The 22,615-nt window shown below is 35.2% G+C and overlaps 2 protein-coding genes and 3 non-coding genes across 10 annotated transcripts; 4 read left to right on the forward strand and 1 right to left on the reverse strand.

Annotated features, from left to right (window-relative positions):
* Positions 1 to 1,499: 1,499 nt before the first annotated feature.
* LOC135126407 (uncharacterized) lies at positions 1,500 to 5,806 on the reverse strand. 2 transcript variants are annotated; one of them, XR_010280036.1, is made up of 2 exons: positions 2,239 to 2,642; positions 1,500 to 2,053 (listed from the first exon to the last, which is right to left on the reverse strand). XR_010280036.1 is itself a non-coding variant. In XM_064052457.1 (2 exons), the coding sequence occupies exons 1-2, from the start codon at positions 5,723 to 5,725 to the stop codon at positions 1,757 to 1,759; spliced, it is 363 nt and encodes a 120-aa protein (XP_063908527.1). In that variant the 5' UTR covers positions 5,726 to 5,806; the 3' UTR covers positions 1,500 to 1,756. The 2 variants fall into 2 exon arrangements, 1 of the variants encoding a protein (XP_063908527.1); XM_064052457.1 differs by lacking the exon at positions 2,239 to 2,642 and adding an exon at positions 5,660 to 5,806.
* Mctp (Multiple C2 domain and transmembrane region protein) lies at positions 2,017 to 21,280 on the forward strand. Of its 5 annotated transcripts, none has more exons than XM_064052453.1 (16): positions 2,017 to 2,281; positions 3,883 to 4,044; positions 6,599 to 6,795; positions 8,529 to 8,670; positions 12,107 to 12,228; positions 13,362 to 13,479; positions 16,179 to 16,348; positions 16,400 to 16,564; positions 17,543 to 17,694; positions 17,804 to 17,959; positions 18,011 to 18,197; positions 18,527 to 19,083; positions 19,137 to 19,356; positions 19,403 to 19,509; positions 19,563 to 19,770; positions 20,017 to 21,280. In XM_064052453.1, exons 2-16 carry the CDS (start codon positions 4,020 to 4,022, stop codon positions 20,173 to 20,175), a joined length of 2,685 nt encoding a protein of 894 aa, XP_063908523.1. In that variant the 5' UTR covers positions 2,017 to 2,281; positions 3,883 to 4,019; the 3' UTR covers positions 20,176 to 21,280. The 5 variants fall into 5 exon arrangements, with proteins under 5 accessions (XP_063908523.1, XP_063908524.1, XP_063908521.1 ...); XM_064052454.1 differs by having other exon boundaries at positions 3,912 to 4,044; XM_064052451.1 differs by lacking the exon at positions 3,883 to 4,044.
* Trnaf-gaa (transfer RNA phenylalanine (anticodon GAA)) lies at positions 6,466 to 6,538 on the forward strand. Its single transcript has one exon. It is a non-coding gene; the product is annotated as a tRNA-Phe (tRNA).
* Trnan-guu (transfer RNA asparagine (anticodon GUU)) lies at positions 7,594 to 7,667 on the forward strand. The gene has a single exon. It is a non-coding gene; the product is annotated as a tRNA-Asn (tRNA).
* Trnay-gua (transfer RNA tyrosine (anticodon GUA)) lies at positions 11,529 to 11,618 on the forward strand. Its single transcript is given in 2 exon segments — positions 11,529 to 11,565; positions 11,583 to 11,618. It is a non-coding gene; the product is annotated as a tRNA-Tyr (tRNA).
* Positions 21,281 to 22,615: the final 1,335 nt, after the last annotated feature.

The following is a 22,615-nucleotide window of genomic DNA, read 5'->3' on the forward strand; positions in this document are numbered from 1 at the left end:
CAGTTTATTCGTTTCAGTCAGGCTAATAAAAAAACACCACTTGCCTTTTAAAATCTACCCATGATAAATTTAAATATTCATTTTTGTTAAAAAACAATAATTTGCACGGATGTGGCGATTACTTTAATCACCCCGAAGGCTAGACAACCCGTTGGGAAGCTGTAGACTGCAGTTTCAATCTTGTTGGATCTCATCAGTACAGCCTTCGGTGTGATTAAACACTTTGCAGAGGAACGCGACCGTTATCCACGAAAGTGGTGACGCCAGTGCAGACAGGTATTATTCAGCGTCCGGCGGGGCTTTTGACCGGAAAGTAATTTCCGTCCACTTTTTGGTTTCCCCCAAATAGCGCGAAAGTACGATCTTTCGGCAAGTGGGGGTAAACACATAGGTCGCCACACTAACATCTCACTAACACCTGGTTGCTAAGCACATAAACGAAACACAACGAATGCGCTAGAGGCTAGACAACTCGATGGGATGGGCTGTACTGATGAGATCCAACAAGATCGGAACTGTAGTCTACACAGCTTCCCAATGGGTTGTCTGCCTAGCCTTCGGTGTGATTGATTAAATAAACAAACACTTTACAATTATTCATGTTATCATATTTAATAATTCACAGACATAGTACACAGTCACCAAATTTCTCGACGTGGATAAATAGATTATTTTTAGTCCCTTTTCGGTCAATTGTCGACTAGATTAATTACATTAAGTTAAAGTCACACCACGATTTTAAAAACTACGTAGGGTAAAAATGTGGTTGCGTTATTAAAACACAGATAACGGATTTTTTGTGAACAGACACTTTAGTTAAAGTATACCCATATTTTACAGTTGTTGTCAGTAGTTTCGGAGATTATTACTCTGATGAAATCGCCAACAGATACAGACAAACAGACGGAAATAGGCAATGGACATTTTCGTATTATATGTAGGGGAGTAAAATGCAAAACTTGAGTTAGATGTTACTTTGTCCAGTTACAGTATTTCTCCATCTTGTGTTCGGCAAGTAAAAAGAATAAAAATAACTTGTAAGCCCTTTTGTTAATTAAACACGTAAAATCCCGAAACAAGCATTTAATTTTTATTCCACTTGCACTTGGCGAACATACAAAGTCAAAAGCTTCGCTACAATGAACTTGAAATTGCTTTTCTCGGTGGGAGTAGACGGAGAAGATTAGATCGGATGAAAAATGAAACTACTTAAAAGTTCAAGAATATAGGCATCAAAACTTTTGTAGCATTGCAAGCAGAAGAATCCATATCTAGTGCCAAAGCAGAAGCATCAAAATTTTAAAAATTGCTAAATTATTTACATAGACCTTTGGCGACCTTTGAAGCAAATCCAATACTAAATATTCGAAAAAGTGTATTTTCAGATTTTTCATATTAGTGCAATGCTCATGTTACATGATTATGATTATATAATGTTATTGCTTGTAGCACAATTAAATGCGTTGTTTCTAAGTCTTGCAGAATTATTGAAGAAGTACTTTACTTAAAAACTTTATTTAATAATTTTTGGAGTTGACATCATCAAATTTCTACAAAAATGAAAAAATTAATTTACTGAAAGTTTCATGAATTAGTATTATCGTCGTTTACTACCCTCTGCCAGTTGCACTCATGACGCGTTATCAGACATTACCATAATCACTACTTAACGCGTCCATTTCCCGTGCATTCCACAGGTCACTTGGTAGAATAACCCACCTCCTCCAAATGTCAGCTATCGTCCGACCCTTCCCCCCTAATGCCATAGTTCAAAGTCCTCCACCTGCAGTGTGCCCGTACCCCACATCCCTCGCCTCTGCGGCCACTTCAGTCCCGTTCGTTCCACTAACCCCATCACCTCAAGGTAATTGCTCGTCGCCCAACATTTCCGACCGGAATTCAGATTCTTGCAAGGGAAGCTCCGATCCTGCTGAAGTCTTTGATTTTCCAGCGAGAGCGTTTCTTGGTCTGCTTTCGAATCGATATTGCCACCTACTAGCGCCAGTCCGTGGACGCACGTCGCTTGTATCGCATGTTGATGCACGATTATAACCTAAAAACACGAAAAATCCGCTCAGTTATCAGTGGAACTGATGTCTTTTTCGCGAAAATGTGAACGGCAGAACGGAACGGCTACGGAGATTTTCGGCCGAGCTCTGAACCGGGCCATGGCACCTGAAGCCCGATGTGTTAGTGTGGTTCTGTGTTAGATGAAGGAGTTAACACTGACGCACTCACCTTCCTAATATGATTCCGTCTAAACACTGTGATTCGCCCTCTAGTAAGCAGATTAGAGTTTTTTCTAAGCCCTACTTATTCTGACGTCGCGTGGCGGCCTTTGCCAATCAATGATACCAATAGCAACTTCGGCACGATGTGGGAGCTTGCGGAATGAGATTTCGCCAAATTTTGGCTTTTTAGAAGACGAGGAACGGAGTTATCACGAAATATTTCACATTATGCTGGTTGCTGATTCTAAAAAGCGAAGGTCGTTGCACGGTTCTGATTTGGAAAAATTGCATATCTATATACCTACTGCTATTACGGAAACGTAAAAATATCACTTCAGTTTTGTGTCGGTAATCGGTACCTATCGCTTGCCAGTTACATAAAGGAAGTGGTTTATTAATGTCAAGGATACGATAACAAACGTTCGAATAATTCTGAGGTGATGCCCATGTCGATTGTAAATTTTCATAAAAATAAAAATTCATATTTTTTAATTGTTTCCAACATCCGAAGCAAATTTTTTCTCAGAAGGGCACTACATACGTTTGTGAGTTTTGTGAATGATCATCTCCAACACTAGTTATATGTATAAGTTACTTACATTTGCTTATTGGATTTTTGTTTTTTAGTGTAAACAGTTGATAATTTTTACTAATCATCTATCATTTATTAGACTGGGACTTTTTATTCTGTGCATGTAATTCCAAAATAGAAAAATACCAACGTGATTATTAACAATTTATAGTAAATTTTCATTACACGGTTCTCAAAAGATTTGAAATTAGTAGAGAAAAATATCAAGAAAACCACAAGTATACTGGCTCGACAAATATCGTGATTTTAGGAGTATGACTTCTTTATTATCGCTGTCAAGAAATAATGTATCTTATTAGATGCAAATTTATGACACCATCTGCAACTTAAACAGGGGTTTTATTTGGCTGGTATGCTTCTTCTAAACAGAATCGGCTTGTCTTTAGAGGTATCAGTTCACGATGCTCTTTGTTTGCAAACGTAGGGCTTTGAAAAGTCAAAGTAATAAAACTACTGCTTGCTCCAGTATAAGATTAGAAAAGTGTCTAAAGCAAGAATCAATAGGGGGTTTACGGAATCATGTAAAAATAGTTAATTACATACATTGCACTGGTAAGGGTGAGAATCAGAATGCAAAACCTGTTGTTGATTGCTGTCCGAAGAGCATGGGTGACGTTTCGACACTATATCCATCTAGTTGCCTTACTTACTTACCTCATTTTACGATATGTTTTATTTGCGATAGGAGATTCTTTTTTCTCTATGTAATAAATTCAGGTAGCAATTTTAATAATGGTGGTTAAACCTATGAATAGAATTCGATATCAGCGAACAGCTTTACCATACTCGAAATACGAGTTTTCAAAACATTACAAAAATACGTAAAAAGTTGTTTATCAGGCTACATTATAATCATTCCTAGAAAGGCCTAGATATCGATTTAAATGTGTTTTATGTGTTCATTTCATAAAGCAATTATTAATATTATCCCCAATGTAAACAAACGTAGGTATGTAATGTAATTTATACAGTTTATTGTCACAATTTATGCAGTACTTTTTCCTCTATTTCTATCTATCTAATTTAAAGTAACATAATTTGTTTACGCTACACCTCGAGTCTGCAAACTGGTTCCTTTGCTTTATCAGTTAACATCCGTCTTCCTTTTCCTGGCAACTTATCGTTAACTTCGCGAGTTATCGCCATCGACATACCTGTGAAGTTCGCCATTTAAGTGGAGGAGGAATTATTTAAACATGTCGGTCTGGAATTTATCAAAAAGTAAGTAGAAACTTGAAGGTTTATGGCCGCTCTGAAAGTAAGAAGATCCAATACCGCCACCCGCAATAAATTTGTTATTGCCTCCGTAGATGTGTCCCTTTATCTTAATGTACCGAGATCGATACCATACCCCCAGAACTACAAGTCACAATATTTTGTTTTCACTTTTGTATATTTGTCTAAATTTTTTACTGCGTTTTTAACAATTCTTTGTCCAAGAAAGGACATGGTCACGGCCAGTTAGAAAATCAAAAGTTAATAAAATATATATTTGTGTTTAAATAATTAATTAACCGAATGATGAAACGTCTACGGTTATCGTGCAATTAGGAGTAAACAATGTAATGAAAGAGGTGGCAAATAGGATGTTTGCACGGTAAGCACAGCGTCACAATAACTTCAAATACCAATTATTACTATTTGTCATGCTGCTTTCTATTAAGACATTTACTCACCCTTCATTGATTGTTCTCACTGAGAAAATAGGCATGTTATCGCAACGTAAATATGTAGAACCAACAGTAAACTAATTTGCACTTATTTAATTTATTATTGATGATAAACTGTAGCTATTCCATTATATTGCTCTATTTACTTATAGTTATTACGAATTCGTTATGTGTTTGATATATTTTCTTTTTTAATTTTTCCGTTAATTAAAAGCCTCGTTTTTAATTTGCTGTTTCACCTTTACTTCAAAGAACATTTCATTATCATGTTTAACCTTATTTTGAATTTATGAAATGAAAGCAATGTTATCCCGATTTTCATTTCAGCAGTTAGGTGGTATCCACATTTTCAGCAAAAAAAGTACATGTAATGATAAATTGTTACGTCATGGTAGCTGTGGAGATAAAAGCCCCGGGGGAGGTAAATTTTAAAAGAACTGAACATTCTATTATTTACTTTTGTGCGATGTAATCGAAATAATGTCTTTACTGACCTAAAAAAAAGCTAGCTCTGTTTTATGCATGGAGGGGGTGCGCTCTAGTTTTCCATTATGTTCGTTTCATCAACTTTAAACACTCGGTCGATATAATATAATGAAACATGCAGATTAAAAAACTACTGTAAAGATTTATAATGCACTAAGTTAACCTGCAACAATTTAGTGAATACTTTAATAAAAATTAATTTATTAGAAGATTTTGAGTTTTACCTGAAAATTTCAACCTTTCGTTAAATGTAGAAGAGATGAAAAAACTTGGTCCAAGACCGGACATTACGATTTTGATCTTAGATATTGATTCCTGTTAACATTTAAGACATGGTTTAAGTTCTCTCATCCCATCACAGTTTCTTTTGTCTTCATTATTTCACGGAATAAAAGCTGTAGTCCCGGAGTCATATTTTCAACGTATAACCGTTTAAATTATTATCAGTCTATAACGTGTTGATTTAGCGCAAACATTGGGGCGGTCGATAAAAGTATCTCTTTGGGGATTAGATACTACGTTTGTTTAATTTTGTCTAATGGTAAATAATTAATCTTGTAAAATGTACGGTTTTAAATCGAAAATATTAATCGCAAGTTACTCGGCATTTAATTTAGAAGCCAATGTTTATCGTTTTAGGATAAAATGTATCAAATCTGATGACATGACCTAATACTTACAGTCAGCTGTGCTTCAGTAACTTGCAAATTTTTATCACAACCTCGCCTTCGCCACGTGTTTAGCATCCTAATCCACACATCTCACTACTCCGATCAGATGTTAGCAACACCATTTGCTCTCTAGTCACAACATAAACAGAATACAGAATTTTTACAAAGGCCATGTTATAAAAGCAATTTATGCTGAACACATGTTTCTTATTTGTGACACATTGTACAGTGATGGCATGGGACAATCACCGAAAATTCACAAGCAGAAAATTATTTGTAAAATCAGATGTTAAGCTGGTGGACAGATATAATGCGCATTTTTGTTGTGTAGCATTTTAAATAACTTTCAGCTTGGCTCGTCCAATTTTCAGAGCCCTAGGGGAGATTGTTCGGGATTTTGATATGTTTAATTGTGCCGACTTAATTTATTTAGTGGATCCGCGTGCTGCCAATTTACATTTACATTTCAGAAAGCATAAATTCGAACAACATATTGCGTTTTTCAGTGGTTTGCAGATGAAAAGAAGACTCAAATTTAAAGAAAATAGTTTTACGTGAAAGGTATTTTATTATTGCGTGATTATATAACGGTGTAGTTTTTTTTATCATTTGATATCAACTCGCACTTTAAAAGGATGCACCTTCATCTTTTTTATTATTATTTTTTAATTTAAAAAATATATTTTATTATTATTTACGTAGACTGTGGTCACGTTGTTTAAATTTTGCATTATATATTAGACTTAAAAAAAAAATTATAATGGGTACCTAGAGATTGTGCCCGTTATAAACCGCGAGAAAATTTCGTCTGAGCAGCCGAAATAGCTCAGTTGGGAGAGCGTTAGACTGAAGATCTAAAGGTCCCTGGTTCGATCCCGGGTTTCGGCATACTTTCTTTTTTTTATTACTAATATTAATTATGTTTTGCTACATTTGATGTTGTTTCAGAACGGGCTCTCGAAACATGTGAATTCAATAATATGTCGAAAACGCCAACGATGGGAGCTCGACACCTAAGCAAATCGACTTCCGAGTTAAGCAGTCCTAGGGAAATGCCGGAAACTCGCCCGAGATCAGCTGCTCCTCCTGAAACTTCTCATCTGTCTGTGTATCAGAAAGCCCATAGTTTTTTCGCACAACTAAAGGTAATATCGATATTCTCATATTTCTTGTGATGGATTATATCTACTTTGGTCACGATAATATACGACATCGGGATCATTATGTAGTCACTGCGATCCTCATTGCCAATTTTTCTACATCCTGTGGTTACATTTTATGCCTTAAAAGTATCGAGGGCTTTATAATCATACTACCTTTCTGTGTAACTAGATCGTCTTCAAATGTTTTCTTTTTGTTAATAAGCTTGTCGGAAAAATTTCTGAGTTCTATAGTGCTTTATACAAAACTCACTTGACATACACCTTGTAAAACTTTTATGACTTAAGCGGCTTAAGCCAAAGCACCCTTATAAGTCAAACTGACTATTGTATAACTTAACTCAGTTCAGATATACCTAGTAAAACTTTAGAGCTCCATTATGGCAACAACGCACAGTAATAATCCTTGCGGTTCGGGTGAATTATAAGGGTGGTTTGGCTTAAGCCGCTTAAGTCATAAACGTTTTACAAGGTGTATGTCAAGTGAGTTTTGTATAATTATTTTAAAACTTTCGTCATAAGTTATGTTTAATTGTAATTATTAAATTTGTTAATCGACTATATCCTCTAAAAACTTCATGACCTCACCTCAAAAATTTGATAGAAGTAGAATATTGATTTTAATAATAATTGTGTCATTAGTTTTTTGTTACAACATAAATTTTATATATTTTTTAAGGTTTCTAAGGTGAGAAATAATATATAAATATTTAATTTTTTTGTTATATATTCACTTCGATTTATGTTTGTGGGAATACGCACTAAGAGCAAGCTTTAAACATCGCCTCCGTGGCGCAATCGGCTAGCGCGTTCGGCTGTTAACCGAAAGGTTGGTGGTTCGAGCCCACCCGGGGGCGTGACTTTTTTTCTCTACATTTTTACGAACAACAGAGTTAAAACGCAAAACGTTAATGTAGTTAGATGTCTAAAATGTCTGTATTTTTTTAATAATAATTTCATACTAAAGTAAAAATAATCCGTCAAGAAAACGTTGGAACATACCTATTTCGCGGTCATTAGTTTTTTGTTATTGGTTATTTTTGCACGTTCTGAATCGTAATCAAAAGACAATAGCCAAGGTCTTCAAGTTGTATTTTCATATATGCATAACTAGTTTTCAGATAAATCTTCCGATTTAGAACTTTCAGTCACAGATAATAATAATTTTTTATATGAATTAATTCATGGGTTGTATACTCATTTAAATATGAATATTGAAGAAAATTTTGGGATTACCCGCATAAAGTGTAATTTTACGTATTTGTTTCTATACTTCTCAACTCTCTATATAATCCTCCAGTGGTTTGTAAATTGTATATGTACGGTTTAGGTTCAATTAATGACACATAAATGTAACAAAATTTCAAGAAAAACTATACAGCTCAAGAAGAGCCCAATGAGGTTTTGTAAAAACATATGGTATGCTTCATTAAAAAAAAAAAAACAAGGTGTATGTTACGCTTTAAAAATAGAACACTGTGTATAATTGTAAATAATTATAGTGTACGCTATTAATTCAGACAACCATAAAACTTCGATCTTTAACTTTTTTACCTTTAATAATAATTAATGAGTTTTCGAGGACCAGCTAAACAAATAGTTTTCGCTTATCGTCACCGATCGAGCGGTAAATTAAAGAGGCGCTTTTGCGCGCCTGCTCCTCCTATAGGTATATAGAGTTAGATAAAACGGTCGCTCGCACGTTTCTGGTGTTGCAGAGTCGTTGGGGGCACAGCAAACGTGAACGTCGTCACAAATCGCCCGGCCGCCAGGATTCAACAGATTACGCCGCCGACCTCAGCAGCGATCATTCTACCCCCAGCACGCAAAGTCCGAGGCATCGACTTCATGCTCGTACTGGTGAGTTTGCATAACACGCGCTATTGGCCATGAAAAAATTTGCAACTATCAATCACTTATAATGCAATTTTCATGTTTCCGATAAAGGACACACACTATACAAACAAATATATTTTGCGTAAATGTTTACTGCCAGCGTCAGTTAGTCGTGATGGTTAATTTGAAATTTAAATGTACTCAATTGTGCTGCAGCTGCGACGAGATGTTTTTTAAAGCGTGGAAACTGATTTTTGATGATTGGCGTAAGTTGCTTAACGTTTAAATTTTGAATGTGTGCTAATGTGAATAATCGAGCCATTTTCAAGACCAGTAGGTAATAGTAACTATTAGCAGACTTGATTAGGAATCAAGTACGGAAATGGTATGCGCAGATAACTGCAGGATTGGTGTTATCTGTCATCGAATGAGAGTTTTTGAAAACAGTAGGTTAAAAATAGCGGGACAAAACATAACATCATCATTTCTGTATATTTTTGAGATGGTGCTTTTCCTTTTCGAGTATGAACTCAGAACATATGTTCACTTTGACAAATGTTCAATTTCGTGTTTTTTTTTTTTTGACGATTTCTGTCTGTCCGTATGTTTAGGTATATGTATATGATGAGTTGATAAGACACTACACACGATAAATCTCAATCAAGCAAAAGTTCAAAAAGATCTCCATCAGTTAAAAAAAAAGAGAATTATTTGTAGTAACCGGTGGGTTGGCGAAACGCGTCGACAGTTTTTGGAACTTTGTATTTTCGGTGTTAGTAAATGTTACAGTTCATCAAATTCGTTCTTGTGAGTGCAAAATATCCTCTTTATTTTAAGACCACACACAGAAGTAAAAAGTCCAAAATTTGGAAATATTATGAGTCATCCAATACAAACTACTTGAACCTATTTATCACTGAAAGTTATGACAACAGTTTCCGGGATAAATTAGTGTAAATATTAGACTGAATCACTTGGTCTGTTTAATCAAAGTAACTAAAAAATTAAAGACGGCGCTTATTAGTGTTACATTCACACATAAAATTCGTCGTTGCAGTGTAGAGGCTTTGATATTTTACAGTTACTTTTTTCAAGCTAATTTAAAAATAGAAACGACTCTATTTACGTTTCCATGAAATTATTACGTTTACGAAAAGATTCTTTTATTTGAACTAATTTAGTAGTAGGCAGCTAAAAAAACAAACTAAATGAAAGCGAAGCTTCCGAAATACCACTGTGAACAATCGCGTGCTGAGAACATTTCGATCCACTGGTAAAAAATATTTATGAGAATACAGTGTGTGGAAAATTTACAATTCTAAGGAGTACACGATTCCAGAGCTTGTAGTATTTAATAATCGCCAAGCGTACTGCATCGATTTGTTTTATTACTTTCCGTTATAGGTAAGATTAGTGATGATTTAATTTGCAAACGCTAACACTCTTTTAATGATGATTGATCAGTGATCACTAAAGTGAATGAAAATATCTTGGCTTTCAATTCAGTTGAAGGTAGAAGACAGTGAGTTACTAAAAGCGATAAAAATTCCGATCCAGTTTCCAATTGGAGCTTTAATATTTAATTGTAATAAAAAATTGATCTTAGGGTTATATGGGAAGATGTGAATGTAAAGTCTCCTGCCTCATACGTCGTAAACCACGGTTTTGTGTCGTATATATATTTTTTTGCACTCATGTTGAAATTGCAATGTATTGTAAGTACGAATGCACGGTTTTGTCTAAAATTAAAAATTGCAGTTAGTAGATTTAATTTTAGGTTTGACGAAAATTAGTTACCATTTTAAGTAGGAATGCGGAAAGTATAATTTCTTAAGCAAAATCACGCAGAATACAAAACCCAAATAATGCAACTTCAAATATCTACTTAGCTCATATTTACAAAATGAGTTCATTTTATTACTTTCTGAGCTTAAGCTAAGAAAGAAAGTATAGTAATCGAGTCCACTTGCCACTTTCATGTTTTCTTGACGTTTCATCTCTAAAGTACGAAAAAGTGATATCCCGTTTCCGTCTGTCCGTCAGCTCCAAAATTTGCAATAATATATGTATATCTATATATTTTTAATTTTATAAAATAAGATATTCGTTTGTGATGTATGGATCCGTGTTGAGTTTTCACCATAGACATCCACATTTTTGGAAAAAAAGCAAAATTACATAACAAAATTTTGCAATGTAAAACCGAATGCTCTTGCAAACGTTTTAAGTTTATCGTAGTCATGATAAATCGTTAATCAAAATTTATTCGTTTATTAAATCCTCTCTGAAATATGCAAAATATGATGACTTTATAGTTGTGGTTTATTAATGGACTCATAGTTTTTAGAGTTACTTATTACACTTACATAAAAAATAATGAATGACGCAATTTATTTTATCACTTAAATCAAGAATGACTCACTCTATTTTTCCGAAAATTTGGGAATACAGTACTGTTATTATTAGTATTACACTCCATCTCTCCAAGTTGATATATGTGTCCTTGCAAAAGTGTTAATGACACAGCATGCTTCTTTACCTTTATTAAAACATTCCGTACATATCTTTATTTAGACTTGTATGGGTTGTCAGAAAATTCGTAAAATCAAATGTTATAATTATACTACTGTACTTCAGGAGCGAGGGAAATTCTGTCGAAAAAACTTTCGACCAATTTTGACAATCTGTAATTCTATCTTGAAAAAATCTTGTGGTTTGCAAGTAATGAGTAGGTACTTTGTAAATATTAATTAACATATTAGTGTTAATCAATATAACTGAACAGACGTTGGAGGATAATTAAATTAATAAGTAAATGTAATAAATATTGCAACAAAAAAAGCGTACGATCGATCATATTTAGTGGGACGTGTTGAACAACACCTTCGGTAGCTCAGTTGGTAGAGCGGTGGACTGTAGTGGCTGAGATTATGGCTATCCATAGGTCGCTGGTTCAAATCCGGCTCGAAGGATTTTTTTATGAACTTGCATGCATAGAACTCATGATTACTACGTCTTCACACAATAACGTAATATATATCGTGAATGGTATAAATCTATTTCGTACCATTTTTTTATTTTAGTTTTGTTGACAAAGGAAGCGCTCTTTGTCATAATTATGACATATTTACAAAATTAAATACGATAAACTGTTGACAAATTTTGTAATTAATATCATGTAGTCAGATAACTCGTAAATAAAAATTCGCATAAATAAATGCGTATACGTAATTACATTTTTCAAATTAACAGATTTTTTTTTATTACGACAACAAACGGCTGCTGTGTCGAAATATGCGAATGTTAAGCTTATTGATTGCACTCAGTTTAACTTTAGTTGAAAAAGTTCCGTGTTGTATGTAGAGGATAATTAAGCAAAAGCAGTAATTAAAATGATTACTGGCAACAGTTAATTAAACAAACTGACGTCAAAATCGCGTGATGGGTGTGTTTGTTGCAGACTCGCCTTTAAGTCGTCCCTGTGGCGGCGGTGCAGGCGGCGGCGACACGAGCTCACCGAGCGGCTCTCCTAGACCCCGCGCACCAACCCCCAGCGCCGTGGCCGGTCTCGATCTTATACCCGTAAGTATGTCTAATACAATTTGGAAAATTACTCTGTGAATCTTCCGGATAGCAAATAGCTAAACATAGAATGTAACAAAACGTCCGGGAGCGGCTGAGACCTCATGAAGTAGGGCGGGAAAATTTGGACCGGCGCCCTTAAAAGACAAAAAATCACAAATTTTACTTAAGTAATTGAAAATGATATAAATTTGGATTCTGGTGTACTACGACTACTGGCGCCTCTGGAAAATTCTCGATTTCCAGATAGTCTCATTCGCCCCTAATAGCGTCCTGTAATGGTTTCCCTCTTTTGCTGCCATCGTGTGGACTGATTTCCTTTGTTCTGCTGTCAATTTTAATTAAATTTAAAAACTACATGATTAGTGTACAATTACTAACCACTTAGTTCTTACAAGTTTATTTAAAATGACAATATTTTGTGGTGTTCTTGTTGTTTTTGCTGAATACCCAATTTTAGGTTCAGTTTTAACCTTAATCACGATTTTATCAATTTTGAAAAGTTTCTTTCACATGAAGCCACCGAAATAAATGGTTAAAAAAATCTTAGACACAGCGCTAGACTCGGAACAGACTCAGAATAGCACCACTTTACGATGAATCTGAAAAGCTCCAATGAAGTCCACTGAACCACTTCTTGGGAAGAAATGCTGGCGGCTTCCAAGTGGCGCCTCAGTCATAAAATTTCCAAAATTATGTTCTCTGCAGAAGATTCATTGTACATTTTTTTCATTTTTGGAACTATTCCATGAACATCTTTTTTTGATGACGTTAGCAGTGGGCATGCAGTGGGATTTATAAAGTTCCTGTTGACATTGAAGTTCCCGCTGACGTTGCGTTGACAGCTGAAAATTGTCAATATACGGGGGTTGTTCTTTACAGGGCTACTGCACTAGCCACTTTACAACCTTTAGCCTACTACTAAACTGGCTAAAGGAATTGAAATAAATGTAACTAACATGTTTCGATACCAAATAAAATAGATACATAAAAAGTTTTACGATAAAATTTACAATTTCTAGTGCTTTTTTTCCTTTAGACGCCTCATGTATATCTTCTTTCATTAGTTCATAACATCATTTTTTTTTTCATATGCCAATTTACCGTAAACGAAAATCGCTTGTTCATTTCAGTTGAGTTCCAATGATGAAATCACGAGGAGAAGAGAAGCCGCTCTTCGCCAACATTCTTTCTTCCAGTTACGAGTGCATTTACGTAAGGGAAATGGATTGGTCGCCATGGATAAGAACGGTAAATTTGCTTTCAGAACGTGTATTTGCATTATTCACGAGTAGGATTAGGTCGAGTGACGCACTTTTGGAGTTTGCATAGCGATCTGTGGGTTAACATTTGGTTTGAAATCGTTAAGAGTTGCAAGAATGGTTAAAAAATCTGCACATCCATATTTTTCACAAAAACAAACGAAGTAGAATATTTCGGGTACAATGTAGGGCAAAAGAGCCGCTTCGTTTGTTTATTTGCTTGTGATATGGTAGTGGTGCAAATTCTATATTGTAGTATATTGTATTGTAGTTTCTTCCTTTCTGGAATTATAACTCTACAGTTTAATAATCAAGTTACAAACGATGACGAAGTAACTAGTTTACTAACATAAATACGCTGTTGGTCTCACCGTAACTGAAAATTTCAACAAACTGCCATGGTTTCGACAGTTACCTTGCCACCTTTTGAATAAATAGAAAATAGTTTCAGTTTCTGAATTCGCTTAATCAGTGTACGAATTCTTACATGTCTTAAATCTTAATCAGAACTTTTTAATCTAATCAGAATTTACTAAGTTGCTTAAGGAGTCATTAAAAATGATCATCGACACGTGGAAACTGATCTAATGTTCAATAATGTGTATTTATTACGTAAACATTAAAGTTATGTTGATATTATAGGAGAAGAAAGATGAGGCGGTAAAGTAGTTGGAGGAAGAATGGATTGGCCTAGATTTCTGATAATAATTGGTAAATTATGTAACCACATGCAGTTTTTCGAGAGTATCGCATTTGTAAATAATATCTAACATTTTTCGGGGTGCGTGGACATCAGACTAGTAGGACCTGGGGCTGTATAGCATTTTTTTTCGCCCTTTTCAGTTCAATGACAAGATTACAAATTTTCGACAGTTTATTTAGATTTAAATTTTAGAGAACTGATTGTTATTACTTACTGAAATAAATAATAATAAATCTCCTAAAAGGTCAAATTCATTTACGTTTTTGATTCTTAATGTCATATGGTAAGTACCTAAACAACGGATGGGTGTTCTTTTTTTTTTAAATTTAACTATCTACACAAGTTCCATTACTTCATTCCTGTCCATCTTATTTTACTTATTTGTAATAGTTTCCAACGACTTTATTCAAACAATCATATTTTATTTCATTTAATTTTCACCGATACCATTCTCTTAAAATCCCGTTCTATTATATTTAAGTGAGAGCAGCTAATGTTGTATGCTTTTATTAACTGCATTGATTCGAATAACAAAATACACCTGCCGATTTCTTCGTTTTAAGTAGATTAAAGTCATTAGTTAATCAATAGATAAATAAAAATTCACTGAGTTTTTTAAAAGACGTGAACTGTCAGTATATAACAGAACCTACGAATTTAACAGCTGAAATAGACATCTTCCGAAACAAACGCAGACATTACGGTCACTTTTAAAATAAATCGAACCATTTAGAATGTTGTGGTTGAATTTCTTCTGTTTTCACTATAAATTTTGACAAGTTTTTGTAAAATTATTAAAGCAGGGACGATATAATGGGATGATAGCGTTTTAGATATCTATTAATTTAAATCAGCAGTGAGAAAAGCGTCGATGATCAATATGCTTTCACGCGTAACAAAATGGGTGGATGCGCCGGACGAGAGCACATCTTCAATTATCCTACCATAACATAATTTGACCCATTTAATTATTACTGGTGGGTGTGGTTTTAGTATGCTTAGGGAATCATAAACATACTCCCAGTAAATTCATAGTTTAATTAATTTTGCTTTACAAACATTTAATTACTGACAATGGATTTGATGCGGCGCATATGAACAAGGTACATACAATGCGATTGAAGAGCAGCTCCCATTACTGAAAAGTTGCGTTTTTGTCTACTTTAGATGTGATTAATATTACAATATTTGTGGTTATACTAACTAACTTGTTTTGTTGCAATAGCGAGGTTAAAAATGTATTTTTGGACACTTTCTAACTATACTTAATTCGTTAATAAACACTCATACATCACTTTTTATTTGATCACCTTTCGTCCAAAACGAGGTACATAAATAACCTTAAACACAACACGCCATTTTTCCGGTTTATCTATTTTTTAATAAAAAAAACACGACCAAGTCGACTGACATCTGTGTATGATCGAGTTCTTTTGGAACTTTCGGATTTCGAGCAAAAATTTTGTAAGAGGTCCTGTTTTGACGTGTTATAAATCAAAAAGAGAACCATAAAAAAAATAGCTCGCACTTTTACACTTCTCTATAGTTTTGAGCAAGACTTATATTTATTTCTTACTTTTTGCAAAAAATCCTCACAACCCAGGGTTTGCTACGAGGAGTGAAGGTAATAATCTTATTTTGCTTTGAAAACCACAAAGGAAAACACCAACTCTTTTCAATTACCTCGCACCTGAATGCCCTCACATACTATTCTATACCTAGGACGTTTTCGAAATCTTTAGTTTCACACAGTGTTCTGCGTTCTGTTAAAAATAACGCATTGACTATGGCGCATTTTTCCTTTTTTATTAATACACTTGTAATACGAATTATAATGAATATTCCATTCGCTTTTTAATCCCTTCGGATTCGATATAACTGGCTCTCGATATTTTATCGGTTTTAGCTCATTTATTATCGGCTATCCGCGATTACCGCGTTTTTATCCAACGTGGATTACAAATTTCAAATTAAAAATGTTTCAGGTCTTAGCGATCCATACGTGAAATTTAAATCCGGGGGTCGCTTAATTTACAAATCACGGACAGTCTACAGAGATTTGAACCCAATATGGGATGAAAGCTTCACAGTACCCATTGAAGACCCGTTTATTCCAATCCAGATCAAAGTATTCGACTACGATTGGGGACTGCAAGTAAGTCGAAAACTAAATAAATACAAGAATTTATTTTTTTTTTCTCGCGAGGATGATTTTATGGGGGCGGCGAGTTTAGATTTGACTGCTTTCGATTTGGGACGCCCGGTAGATGTTACTTTAACTTTACAAGATCCGGATAGGTCAGAGGCGGCATTAGGTGATATTACTTTGACCGTTACGTTGTATCCTAAAAGCCAAGAGGACAAAGAACAGGTAATTTTTAACATTTCTATAGCTCAATTTGGAAATAATTATTATGTAACGCCAGTTTTGGTTCAATAAAATCGTTACCGTTGTATCCAAAATGTTTTGAAAAAAATATATATGAATCTCCTACAAGTGAATTAATCGATTTTCTCTGATGTATTGAGACAGCTTTTCTGTGTAAGCGAACTGTGGGTGGTTTACACTGTAAACATCCTAAGAACAAGGGATACTGAACAATGCAATTTGATTTTAATCTCACCAAGTTTATAATGTCTTCGTCTGGAAAATAAAAAAGCAAACTGATGATGTTAGTACAAAATTCGTTGAGTAAATTTTGAATAGACCTTGTTCGATTTAAGTGCACATACTTTTTATTCGCATCCTTTCCTGGACTAGTTTCATGTAAGTTAAGTTAAAAATTGAGCTGAGTGTCAAAGGTAAAAGAGTACACTTCCCATCTTAAAATAAAAATATTCGTCTAGGGTTATTTGGACGAAACTTCCCTCGTTCCTTATTAAATACACTTGAACAAATCCAGTTTTTTCGAAAAAATTATAAAGTAATTGTAATAAAAATTAAGTCAGATTCATATACCAGGAGTACTTCCGTACCCGTGGTATATAATACATATAAAATTTGACAACAATCGATCTAGTAGTTTCGGACATTCCCTGTCTTCTAAAAATCGACAGACAGATTTTTTTCGTACTTTAGGGGTCAAGAAACGTCAAGAAAACATGAAAGTGGACGTTCGCTGGATGGACCCTATTACCATACTTTTATAGCTTATAGTCGAGAAATAAAAAAGTAGTGTTGTATTGACGTGACTAGTGTTTTGGAGAGGATGCATAATTAACATATAAACTTAAAGTACGGCTATTCCTTGGAAAACAAAAAACAAGCACATTACTTCCTCACAACCGTAGAAAATAATTGTGAAAACAATTCCGTCATGTTTTACCACATATATTTCTATTTTTTTAGTACTATCAGAAAAACAGTAGAATAGCAGATGTAAACAAACGACTGAAATCCCAAATCTGGAGTTCTGTAGTAACCATAGCATTAGTAGAAGGTAAAAATCTTTTAGCTTGCGACCCAGAAACGGGAACTTCCGACCCATACGTAAAATTTAGGTAAGAAGTTTCAATCTTTACACTCATAACTTGAGCTAATTCAAAACGCGTTACGTCGTTTACCACCGATGACCCTTTAAAACAATCTGAACATGCCAAATAATTTCAGGTTAGGCAATGAAAAGTACAAAAGTAGGATAGTGTGGAGATCGTTGAATCCGAGATGGTTAGAACAGTTCGATCTGCATCTATACGACGATGGTGATCAGCAATTGGAAATCACAGTATGGGACAAGGACAGGTCTCGAGACGACTTTATCGGAAGGCGAGACCCCTTTATGATAGTTGTTAAAAGTTATTAACAATAAACCTTTAGGTGTGTCATAGATTTAACGAGATTGGAAAGAGAACGAACACATAGTTTGTGGCAAGAATTGGAAGATGGGGCTGGATCCTTACATTTACTTCTTACTATTAGCGGAACAACCGCCTCCGAAACCATATCAGATCTGACTACTTATGAGGAGAATCCCAGGGAAAAAGAGCTCACAATGAGTCGATATGTAGGTACAATTTGGTAAAAAGAGGAATGCGGGAAAGGTGAACAGTAAAGCTCAGCCGTGAATCGGGTTAGGAGACAAGTTCCTGAATGGAGCTGCGTGGGCGAACACTGAGAGAAGGTTGGAGAAACACCTATTATGACCTTACGAATTTCTAATTTCTTGATTTTTCGAATTGTGTTTTAACTTTGTCCTAGAAACGTCGTCGTCAGCGTTGCCTTTATTATTTAAATTAATATTATAATTTCGTGCAAATAATCGCGTTGCCCTCCCACGTTTCTCCTAATTGCAATTTCTACCTCATTCCCTTCGAACTAATTAAACTTTCGTAGCTGTGGCATCGTACCTTTCATAACGTCAAGGACGTGGGTCATCTAACGGTCAAAGTTTACAGAGCCACTGGTCTCGCTGCCGCTGATTTAGGTGGAAAAAGCGACCCTTTTTGCGTCTTAGAATTGGGAAACGCCCGCTTACAGACCCAGACTGAATACAAAACCCTTCAGCCTTGCTGGCAGAAAATTTTCACTTTCAACGTAAAAGACATAAACAACGTGCTTGACGTGACAGTCTTTGACGAGGACCGAGACCACAAAGTAGAGTTTCTAGGAAGAGTTATCATTCCATTGCTTAGAATACGTAACGGTGAAAAGAGATGGTATGCGCTTAAAGATCGGAAACTGAGGAGTAGAGCCAAAGGCAGCAACCCTCAGATTTTGTTGGAGATGAATCTAGTTTGGAATCCCATCAGGGCCTGCATAAGGACTTTGAATCCTAAGGAGGAGAAATACATGCAGAGCGAAGTGAAATTTAAACGTCAAGTTTTCGTGAGAAACGTTCTAAGACTGAAAGTTTTCATTATGTATTTTTACGAGTTTGGGAAGATTTTTCAGTAATTGAATCGTAAGTTTGGCGAGACAGTTGTATTTAATAACGTCCTTGTAGGAACTGCTTCGAGTGGGAATCTAAAATTCAGAGTTTCGCAGCTTTGGTTGTTTTTCTTGTTTTATGTTACTATTTTCAACCGTGGATGTTGCCTATTGTTGGACTGTTGATATTTTTGAAACAGTATATCGTGAAAGCATTGGCAGGACCAAATTCGATCCCCTGGGATGAGACCGCTGATTCGGATATCGAAGATGATGAAGATGAGGATAAGGAGAAGGTGCGTAGGTCTTTAAAAGGAACTAGGCTTCGATGTTTATTTATAGGAAGAAAAGAAAAGTCTAAAAGAGCGTCTTCAGGCGATTCAAGAGGTAACACAAGGCGTCCAAAATGCGATAGGACGTATAGCATCTCTTTTGGAAGCTGTAAAAAAGTACGTATTAGTTCTGCTAATAATAGAAACTTTGTTTCAGTTAGAATTTTCAGCACTTTCAATTTCACCGTTCCCTACTTATCCTGGATAGCAATTACTCTACTATTGGCTGGTACCATAGTTTTGTACTTGATTCCAATTCGCTATCTTCTCATGTTGTGGGGAACTAACAAATTCTTTCGCCGAATACTTCGCCCGCACTCGGTTCCAAATAATGAAGTTCTGGATCTTTTATCTCGCGTTCCCGACGACGAAATGTTGGTAAGTGGTCATCAGAATCGTAAGGGGTCAGTCATGTCACTAATTTCTGTCACATCTGCTTCCTGGGCCTTTTCTTACCCAAAATGCATCGTAACATGTTTAATAACGGTGTGTAGGGTTGTCCTTGGAAACACCATCACGAATAATTTTCAAAATTTACTAACACATTGTTGGGGTAGGTATATCACAAGCGTCGGTCTCCGTTTTGAGACCAGTACTAATTCTAAACAAATAAATCTGGTGCAGATGTGCCTGAAATTATTGGCAACAGCGCTGTCCACCCCATGGGGACAACTAACAGTGTTCGAATGGTACTTGCAGCTGGACTACAAGGATCTGAAGATCCTAATGTGTGCCGAAACTGACCGACGACGCGATCCGAAGAAGAAGCACAAAGCCTCCTAGTGGAAAACGAAACTGTTTGTGGGTCTGCGGACTCGTTTTGATAAAATCAAAGAAAAGGCTGATTAAAATTGTTTACATTTCTGTATCGTAGATTGTTGTAGAAGAACAACCATGACGCAATTATAGTGAGAGTTCTGGTGCCCGCTCGATTAATTATTGAGAAATTTCTTATGTTAGTGCTTGGATTCTGGGCTTTAACGATATTAAACGAATTATTAAAAGGAGTAAATTTTAAAATTTAAAGTGTTGTTGTCATTGTTGTCGTTGTTATATTTCTTGTATGAGGTCAAAAACGGTAGTTTGACATTTCGATTAAGGGAAACGAAGTAGAGCGTTTTTTCTTGTACCAACATGCGTAGAAATAGGTTCATTGGCTTATTTATACGTGAATTAGCGCCATCGACCTTAAATTTTAAGATTTTGTATTTTTCTACCCACGTAATTAGTTTTAGAACGTTAATGTTAAAACAACGCACTTGAGTAATGTAAATTTCCGCGGATTTTTTCGCTAATTAGTTGCCACGTCTCAATCGGTGTATACGCATTTTATTGCCCCAACAATAGTATAATAAATCCCCCTAATTAACTAAGAATTTCACAAAGACCTTGTGAGAAAATACGCGGAATTTACATTTCGTGCACCACTAAATCAACACCAAACTAAACATGTCCATTTCAGTTCTTCCAAAATATACTTAACTTTAGTTAGATGATCAGTCATTAACTTAGATTTTTTTTCTTTTGATTTAGTGCCTAGGTCTACGGAGCCTAAAACTATTCAACTACTTCCTTTTTAGCCTCGTAACTTTTATAAGAAAAGTTCTCAACGGGAAATGGTGCTTATAAATTTATGTATAGTTTTAACAAAAAAAGTCCTCGACAAAATCTTTGTCTTTCACTCAAACTTTGTGATTCATAAATTTGTTGTACTTGTTCCATTCATGTGTACTTACTATAAATGTTTTCGCACAGTACTACTAATTCAGATTTTATTGCACAATAACGTTCGTTGCGTTATTTTTGCCAATTGCAAGGAAGGTGATATCGAATAATGTAAGAATTTAATTATATTGTAATTATCATTTTTACTATTAAAAAATACAATACGTCCAACGAAAGACTTTCAATTCATAGTCAGAAAGATCCGTTTTTACAGATACTCGTGGTCATTTTTGTAACTACAAGCTTGTAGTAACGGTTACGCACGTGCCTTTGCGAATAAAAGTGGATCAAAGGCGACTGGGGAAACTTGGTCGAACCCATCGATGCATCATCCGTAATTACCGATTTTCTTTTTGAATCATTCAGTCGAGTCGATCTTATTATACTTGTTTATAACTTCCCATGCTGTGACTTTTCTGTTAGCTATCTAACCATGACCGCGGAACTAAACTGCGAATCGTTTAAAGCAGTGCATAGTGGCGATTACCATAGTTTTAAGACTAAATAATTATGTATGATTCAATAACTGGCAACTCTCACAGCTCAAAATAATATCCAAGAGTTTATTTTAAGATGAACGGGAGATCGAGCTTGTCGTTTCATACCTAAGTTATGAAACGTCTTGAAAACGTGAAATTAGATATTCGTCAAAATTAGTCAGTTATAATACTTTACAGTTTACGCTTGTGACGTAAAAAGCCAAGATTTAAGTTATGGCAGCAATGCAAATGAAACAGAGCATAATAAGATGTGAATTTCTACCGACAATTGGAGCAAAAATCAGAGAACCGTCGCGGAATGATCTGTTCATTTTTCAACGAAGACACATTCGCATTAATGTTACACCTACTACCTATATGAATATTCATGTAAATAAAAGTAACTGCATCGACATATTTTGTATTTGCACACATTTACAGTTGTTGTAACTGTACTTCGATCGTTTACACTTAACATTGGCAATAAATGCGCATGGTGCACTTCAAAACATGATAGCTTGACCAGATCTCTAAGATGATCTCATAGGAAGATGTTCTCGGTCAAGTTCGTCGGAGTGTACAAGGTTACCTATAACCGTAGGCCATTGACTCGTGTTTACTTTCTTCTCTTCCTGTATATCCGTCCTACTCGTGGAAAATAATATGCAGAACGTTTTCGCAAATCAAGCGATATTTATTACCGTTTCATAGCTATTACGTTTTTAAGTTGGTTTTCGGAACTTGCACCGGAGAGAGGCTGGAAGTATGTCACAGACTGGTATAACTTTCCCTGGTGTTCCGTCTTAAATTGTTCAGATATGATACCACACCCAGCACTTGTTGCCTTCTTCGTCAAATTTCTCGTTTTAATGAGAACGAGTTAAAAGTGAAAACACTATTTCCGAAATTTTTATAATTGAAAAAAAAAGGAGAGCAAATTTCGGGCGAAGGTTATATTAGAACCGATTAATTGGGAGAAAGAAATTAAAATATCAATCGAATAATGAAAACGCTAATTA

Source organism: Zophobas morio, unplaced genomic scaffold (assembly GCF_036711695.1).
Source record: "Zophobas morio isolate AGI-343-1 ecotype UQ-CSIRO unplaced genomic scaffold, CSIRO_AGI_Zmor_V1 ptg000010l, whole genome shotgun sequence".
NCBI classification, from domain to species: domain Eukaryota; kingdom Metazoa; phylum Arthropoda; class Insecta; order Coleoptera; family Tenebrionidae; genus Zophobas; species Zophobas morio.

Coding starts and splice junctions, on each gene's coding strand:
- Mctp (XM_064052451.1), top strand. CDS start 2,248: ATGATTCCGTCTAAACACTGTGATTCGCCCTCTA. Junction 2,282..6,598: donor ACACTGTGATTCGCCCTCTA/GTAAGCAGATTA, acceptor ATGTTGTTTCAG/AACGGGCTCTCGAAACATGT. Junction 8,671..12,106: donor TCGACTTCATGCTCGTACTG/GTGAGTTTGCAT, acceptor TGTTTGTTGCAG/ACTCGCCTTTAAGTCGTCCC.
- LOC135126407 (XM_064052457.1), bottom strand. CDS start 5,725: ATGCTAAACACGTGGCGAAGGCGAGGTTGTGATAAAAATTTGCAAGTT. Junction 2,054..5,659: donor TTACTGAAGCACAGCTGACT/GTAAGTATTAGG, acceptor TCGTGTTTTTAG/GTTATAATCGTGCATCAACA.